The 8,411-nt window shown below is 35.0% G+C and overlaps 1 protein-coding gene across 1 annotated transcript; it reads left to right on the top strand.

Annotated features, from left to right (window-relative positions):
* The first annotated feature begins 2,751 nt into the window (after positions 1-2,751).
* LOC137751096 (fatty acid-binding protein, adipocyte) lies at positions 2,752-6,810 on the top strand. Its single transcript, XM_068525514.1, has 4 exons — positions 2,752-2,867; positions 5,314-5,486; positions 6,080-6,181; positions 6,648-6,810. Exons 1-4 carry the CDS (start codon positions 2,795-2,797, stop codon positions 6,696-6,698), a joined length of 399 nt encoding a protein of 132 aa, XP_068381615.1. The 5' UTR covers positions 2,752-2,794; the 3' UTR covers positions 6,699-6,810.
* Positions 6,811-8,411: the final 1,601 nt, after the last annotated feature.

Here is an 8,411-nt window from a genome sequence, read left to right as displayed (position 1 = left end):
ATGTAAAAGCAGGAAATTAGATTTTGATAGCTTGTGACCACCCCACTTCTGATTGTTTTTAAGTAAAGCAACACCATTTAGATCCGGATAAATTTAGAGCTTATAATATAGTTCAGGAACTGGATGAATTTTCTCAGTATGAGGAGCATATTTTGGATTGGTGTCTATTTTTTTTTTTTTTTAAGAGCAGACAGGTTTTTTAAAAAAAATATTTATTTATTTATTTATTTATTTATTTTTGGCTGTGTTGGGTCTTCGTTTCTGTGCGAGGGCTTTCTCTAGTTGCGGCAAGCAGGGGCCACTCTTCATCGCGGTGCACGGGCCTCTCACTATCGTGGCCTCTCTTGTTGCGGAGCACAGGCTTCGGACGCGCAGGCTCAGTAGTTGTGGCTCACGGGCCTAGTTGCTCCGTGGCATGTGGGATCTTCCCAGACCAGGGCTCGAACCTGTGTCCCCTGCATCGGCAGGCAGATTCTTAACCACTGTGCCACCAGGGAAGCCCTGGTGTCTATTTTTTTAAGGGGTCTGTGGAAATCCACACTATGCTCTCATTTAGGGGATGGAATGAGTGAGGTTAAATGATCATTTATTAATTAAATCTGCTATACAGATTCCTGGTGGATAATTGAATTTACTTTTTCTTTTTTAATTCATACAAAACATTTGAAATGAGAAAGCTGGGGTACTTTACCATTACTTGGCATTTTTTACAGAATTAGAACAAAAAAAATCTTAAAATTTGTATGGAGATACAAAAGACCCTGAATACCCAAAGCAATCTTGAGGGAAAAAAAATGGAACTGGAGGAATCAGACTCCCTGACTTCAGACTATACTACAAAGCTACAGTAATCAAGACAGTATGGTACTGGAACAAAAACAGAAATATAGATCAATGGAACAGGATCGAAAGCACAGAGACAAACCCACGCACATATGGTCACCTTATCTTTGATAAAGGAGGCAAGAATATATAATGGAGAAAAGACAGCCTCAATAAGTGGTGCTGGAAAACCTGGACAGCTTCATGTAAAAGAATGAAATTAGAACATTCCCTAAAACCATACACAAAAATAAACTCAAAATGGATTAAAGACCTAAATGTAAGACCAGACACTATAAAACTCTTAAAGGAAAACATAGGAAGAACACTCTTTGACATAAATCACAGCAAGATCTTTTTTGATCCACCTCCTAGAGTAATGGCAATAAAAACACAAATAAACAAATGGGACCTAATGAAACATAAAAGCTTTTGCACAGTAAAGGAAACTAAACAAGACGAAAAGACAACCTTCAGAATGGGAGAGAATATTCGCAAATGAATCAACGGACAAATGATTCATCTCCAAAATATATAAACAGCTCATGCAGCTCAATATTCAAAATGGAAACAACCCAATCAAAAAATGGGCAGAAGACCTAAATAAACATTTTTCCAAAGAAGACCTTCAGCTGGCCAAGAGGCACATGAAAAGCTGCTCAACATCACTAATTATTAGAGAAATGCTAATCAAACTATAATGAGGTATCACCTCACACCAGTTAGAATGGGCATCATCAGAAAATCTACAAACAACAAATGCTGGAGAGGGTGTGGAGAAAAGGGAACCCTTCTGCACTGTTGGTGGGAATGTAAGTTGATACAGCCACTATGGAGAACAGTATGGAGGTTCCTTAAAAAACTAAAAGTAGAATTACCATATGACCCAGCAATCCCACTACTAGGCACATACCCAGAAAAAAACATAATTCAAAAAGACACATGCACCCCAATGTTCAATGCAGCACTATTTATAATCGCCGGGTCATGGAATCAACCTAAATGCCCATCGACAGATGAGTGGATAAAGAATATATGGTACATATATACAATGGAATATTACTCAGCCATAAAAAGGAACGAAATTGGGTCATTTGTAGAGATGTGATGGACGTAGAGACTGTCATACAGAGTGAAGTAAGTCAGAAAGAGAAAAACAAATATCGTATATTAACACCTATATGTGGAATCTAGAAAAATGGTACAGATGAACCAGTTTGCAAGGCAGAAATAGAGACACAGATGTAGAGAACAAATGTATGGACATCAAGTGGGGAAAGTGGGGCGGGGGTGGTGGTGGTGGTGGGATGAACTGGGAATTGGGATTGACATATATACACTAATATGTATAAAATAGGTAACTAATAAGAATTTGCTGTATAAAAATAAATAAATAAAAATTTTTTAAATGCCATTACTTATTTTGTTTTAATTTCCAGGTAATTCCTGAGACAGTACTGCCCCAAAGAGCCTTTGCAATTACTTAAGAATATACAAGATAATTCTTATGTTCCTCAATTCAAATGAACCACATAATTGTAATTTTAATAGAAACTCCAGAAATGGGAGTCAAAATTTATCCCAAGATAATTACCCTGCTGTACTCTACACTGGGGTAAATATGTATGAAAATAATAGGAGGAAATTCAATGCACTGAATATTAAACTGTCGAAACAGGAATGTTTAAAATATTCTGTAATGGTTAAAAATAAGTTGTATTCTAAGTTCAATGACCATTTGCCAGGGAGAACCAAAGTTGAGAAATTTCTATTAAAAACATGACTCAAAGGAAAAACTGCAGAGGCTAGCAATGAAGGAAATGATCTGTTACCATTCCCAATTGGTTATTCCTAAAATCACTTGTTCTGGGTATCTTTAAAAGGAAGTTATCTGGACTCAGAGGGTATAGCACCTTCCTGAAAGCTGCAGCTTCTTTCTCACTTTGAAAAATAATTCTAGAAAGCTCCCAAAATGTGTGATGCATTTGTAGGTACCTGGAAACTTGTCTCCAGTGAAAACTTTGAAGATTACATGAAAGAAGTGGGTAAGGAAATACATTGGCTGGGTTTATAACTTTTTCTCTGGGGAAGAATGCTTTATGGCTGTTTTTCACTCTGGAAGCACTGGCCAGACATGAAATGTTGCTTTCTATATAGAGGCGATAAAAGTAACATGTGTGAATCGTTTGTTTCTAGAAACATTCTAGATGGAAGTCACAACTAATGCTTCCTAAAGGTGAACTAATATGAAAAAGGGTATAAATGGAATTGTTATGTTGTACAGAAATGCCAAGATTTTATTTGATTGATAAACTTGAGTATCTTTGGTTTACTTGCCTCTCTGCCTCTTTTTCATTCATTCCTTTTGCATATAAAATAAGCAATAACTTGGAAATAAAACTGTATTTATTTCCTAGCATGCAATAATTTCCATTTGAAACTGAAAGCACTGTATTTCTCACCTTAATGTAATTTTTTGAGTAATGTATGTTAACCAGTTATTTTATTGTTTTAAGGTCAATCCATTAAAATGTATGGTTGTTTTATGGGAGAAACAAATCTTAATTTCAGAAAATATGTTCCTTAAAAGTCTTAAATATTTGTTTGATTTAAAATTATATGGGATGCCATAGAATTATTGATAATAGAGGCTTTCAGGTTTTTAGGTTCTGCTAACATTGCCTGTGTGTTCCCCAGATAATTACAAAAGTAAAGCAAAGGAGTAGAGAGGCTGTATTTCACTCAGGCAGCCACGGCCATGCATGATCAAGTTGTATCCAGGGGTTGCAAATTGGGGAGAGATTTTTTTTCACAATATCTTTATTGGAGGTTATGATTGAATCCCTAAATCTCAAGACTTAACCTTCTTCTAAATCTTATAGTATATTTTTTGCTTGTCTATAACTACTGTTTTCCTTGTTTACAGACAAGAGGGAAATCAGGGACTTCAACATGAGTGAAACCTAGCTTTGTAGAATATCAACTGGTTGTAATTCAATAAACTAATTAATATGCACTGATACAGATATGCCCGTATTTGAGGCTATTTACTGATTTTTAGAAACATTTTACACTTTTAGTATTTATATTTAAATTCTTATACCCTTGTGTTTTCAAATGATAAAGTATTGATGATAATGAAAGACAATAAGATACCTCCTGAAATTAGCTGCTCTAGTTGATTACCTTCAGTCAGCAGGTATTGTTTTCAACAGTCAAATGAGGACAGAATCAAGCCAGTGGAGAGAATGATTTTCATAAGCTTGGCCAGTCTGGAACCACACCGGGTGTTGCATCCATTCACTCTGTTGACTCACTCCATGTATTTGAGGTTATTATATTTTGAAACAGAGACAGGACTTGCTGAAGCAGCATATTATCTTCCCACTTGTTGCTACTTTCGGATGGGGAGCTAAATCAGAGCCTCGGTTTTGTACGATATTTGCCTCCCTGATCCCCACTATTCCTAAATTTTGGTATCTATAAGTAGTCAAAAAAGTATCATAGATTTATGCACATGCATTAAAAAAATCCGACACATCTATAACAGTCGTAAATTATAATTTGTGCAGCGACAGTAAGGTACTGCTTGCTGTCTACGTTAGGTTGTAAATTGTTCATCCCATAGCTGCCACACATCCCAAAAAATACACTCCTTTTTTTCAAAAAAGAGGAGTTTGCCACTTAAGTGATTGGAAATCAAAGTATTAATTTCTGAACTTACTAAAACAGTGATTTCTTAAACTTTGAAGTTTTCACAATTGATGCCTAAGCCCTCTTTAACATCTTCTATAGTTTATTGGGAACATCACCATTTTAAAACGTTATGCATGCAGGAAACATTTTGACTTTTGGAAAAATTAATCAAAATCTTCATTTCATCGTGGAGTAATTTGGAAAAGCCAAGAAAACTAGACTTGGCAGCAAATGCCATGAAATGTGAATTTTGTACACCCAAACAGATTAATTTTTAATCGAGTAACTGTATAGTGGCCCCCAAATCCTATTGTCTTTGACTATGGATTTGATCACTTTTGTTATCTAAGAAGGAAAGGTAGAGATTCCCAAGTGTTTCATGAACTGAGTAAAATGACAGTGGCTGCCCTCATGGTTGAGATGGCCAGTTATTTTGAGAGTGCAGTGACTTTTAAAATGTGTATGTCCCACAAGACTTAATCTTTGTACATATTCTTGTGGAAAATTAACAATGGGTCTCCTAAAGAGTTGTATCTGAAACCCGGAAGTGAAAATTTAAAGAACAGACTTACATCTAATTGTGCCTCAGGTGTTCTTTAAGTATTAGCCTGCTTTACTTATCTGCAGATGTTTAAATAAGACCTTTAAGAAACTCACTGGAGTCTTTCACCTTTTATGCACACGTGCACCCACCTACACACACACACACACACACACACACACACTACTGCTCTTTCTTAAATAAAGATGTGAAAGAAAATTGTAAACTTGACATTTTTCTTTTCCCAACTATAGGAGTGGGCTTTACTACCAGGAAAATGGCTGGCATGGCCAAACCCAATCTGATCATCAGTGTGAATGGGGATGTGATCACCATTAGATCAGAAAGTGCCTTTAAAAATACTGAGATTTCCTTCAAATTGAGCCAGGAATTTGAGGAAGTCACTGCAGATGACAGGAAAGTCAAGGTGAGGAATAAGGAATTGGAGCAGAGTAAACGCTGGTTTCTAAATGACCGCTGCCTACAAGAAGCCATTTTGTAAAAGGAGGAAAACCATTCCACCATAAGCCAATGATCCCTGACTCCTAGATCTGAACTACGTTGCCTTCAATATTTAGCTGGTGAATTTTCTCCCTTTCTATAAAATTGTCCTTATTAGTTTAAAAAATGATTAACATAATTTATTTGTCATACCATATGTGTATATATGTATATTGTATTGGAAGTGAATTAAAATAACGTAACAGTGTTAGAGAATATTTATAAAAGAGTGGGGAAAAAAAGGAAAAAATCACCTATGATTCTACTATCTCAACATAAATTTATTATCTATATTCTTTCACAGTATTTTTTCAAATGCATGTTTGTATAATATTCTGATCATAATATACATATAATTTTGTATGTTATTGTTTTTGGCACTCATTGTTTTCTTGTTGTAACATTTTCTTGTAATTTAAAATTACTAATTACCTCAAAATATTCCTGCAAATAAAAGTGTTCTATTTTTTAATTTTATTTTCCTCCATCATTATAATCACTTTTTTATTATGCCCGCAGAGCACCATAACCTTAGATGAAGGTGCCCTGGTGCAGGTGCAGAAGTGGGATGGAAAATCAACCACCATAAAGAGAAAACGAGTGGATGATAAACTGGTGGTGGTGAGTATCTTCTAGCTACTTAATTCTAGATTCTACTGCTAGGTCATCCCATAATCATTATTCTACCTAGAGAAACAGGTAATCGCCCTTGTAGAACAAAAGGTTAGTTTATTGGGATTACGGTTTCTCTCTGGCAATTATCCTTCATACTTTTAAGCTCAGTGTAGGTGTACTGTCCCCCAGGAAGCATTCCCTCATCCCTCTCAGTATGAATCATATTGTATTGTGCATTTCTAATTATGTTTCTCACTCACCACATAGATTGTAGGATTCCTTGAGGGCAAGAGTTGTATCTTCTTGATCTTTATATTTCCCTAGCTTATTACAATATCAGGTATATAATAAGAGCCCAGAGCAAATATCTTTTGATGAATATTGTTTCCTTCCCAACATTGAAGGAGACAATAAACAAAATATAAGTGGTTTAGTCCCAGGGATTTAACCAATAATTTTTTTTTGTGCCTAGGAATGTATCATGAATGCTGTCACTGCTACCAGAGTTTATGAGAAAGCATAAGCCAAAGGATATTGAGCTGGACTGAAGTTTGCATCAAACTCTATGATATTCTGCTGGGTGTGTTGTCCAAACATGTATTATTTCCCACTAATTAGCAAGCAACTAATTTTCCTCCAGACTGATTTTATTCGATATGGTTGTGTTGGTTAAATAAAACTTTTTAGATTTATAAGGCTATGTAATGATTTATTCATTGTGCTAGATAATTTCTTACTCATAATTTAGTGAAGGAAATAGAAAATTGTATTATTGCTTTGTTTCCAGTACATGATTTTTAAAATAATAATCCAAGATGAAAAAAATAATAGTGAATTTTCCATTGTCTTAGGTAGAAAATGATAAATATGTTCTATTACTGAATATGAAGTCCTTCTTTAGCATAACTACAGTCAAGTAATAATCTCTCAGAGACCTAAGGTAATTTTAAATGTAGTGAGATTGTCCACAGTCAGCTGGCCCAAGTGCTGTCATTTCACACATATCTGTCCTAGAGCCTTAAGACAGAGACAAGTGTAGTAGCAATGCAGAGGGTAGAAAAAGATTTCTAGGCTATAAGTTTTAATCTGAAAAATTATTAGTAAAGCAAGCTATCCCTGGAATCTCTCAAGAATTAAGTCCAAATAATCCCATAATATTTATTCCAAGAAAGAGGTGACAGGCTTGTAATGAATAATGATGCAAATGTTCCTGTAGTCATTTCCAAATTTTTCTTTTTTTCTTACCAGTGGAGCTTTTTATTCAAATAAGATATTGACTATGTTCTGGAACTTTCCATTCAAATAAAATCTCCATGGAATTCCAATATATAAAACAAACAAAAATGATAATAAGGCCTCCCAGGTAGGGGTGTGTGTTTGTGTGTGTGTGTGTGTGTGTGTGTGTGTGTGAGATTTGTTTCTTCTGCACTTTGTGAAACTTCAAAGCACCTCTACAGATCATTGGAGTTCCATGTACATAGACTGAAATTTCCAAACCACGTACTTACCTTTTATAGTAAGCCAAAATCTTTTAAAGTGTGTCCTGTAGTTGATATAATTCTGTTTGTGATGCTTCCTTTAAAAGTAAGTTTATTATTTTCTGAATACCTACCGTATGTGTAAGTTCCTGATCACAATTATTTACTTATTTTTCAAAAAGAGAGTTAGACTCTCACTTTGGCTTTACTCAAGACTTGGAGAATTCAAAAAGAGAAGATTTGTAGGAACTGATTAGGAAAATTCTTGGTAAACCAATATTTATTAAGCACTTACTATGGTCCATGTACTTTGCATGTTCTATTTAATTTATTATCAAAATAATCCTATGATGAGGATTTGGTATTCCTGTTTACAGATGAGAAAACTGAGTTCAAAGTTTAAGTCTATAAAACTAAGTAGGGAATAGACATAGGAATTTGATATTCAAGAGAGCGATCCTGGCTGGGATATAGATCTAGGAGCCATCAATATTCAAGTGGTAACTTAATTCATAAATGGTGATGAGGTCATTCAAGGAGAAAGGAAAGTTAGAAAGAAGAAAATAGTTGAAGATGTCCAAGTGAATGTCCCAGGCACCTCAACACAACATGTTCCACACTAAACTTTTACTTCTCCCTTCCATCCACTCCTAATAACTAAATTTATTCTACTATCCACATCTCAGTGATTTTCAGGATGTATTATCTAACTGCCTATTCCACAAATCTTAAAATCATCCTCCCATATGCCTTCTTCC

Source organism: Eschrichtius robustus, chromosome 17 (assembly GCF_028021215.1).
Source record: "Eschrichtius robustus isolate mEscRob2 chromosome 17, mEscRob2.pri, whole genome shotgun sequence".
Classification (NCBI taxonomy): domain Eukaryota; kingdom Metazoa; phylum Chordata; class Mammalia; order Artiodactyla; family Eschrichtiidae; genus Eschrichtius; species Eschrichtius robustus.
The sequence above is the reverse complement of the archived record's forward strand: the minus strand, read 5'-3'. Positions and strand labels throughout refer to the sequence as shown.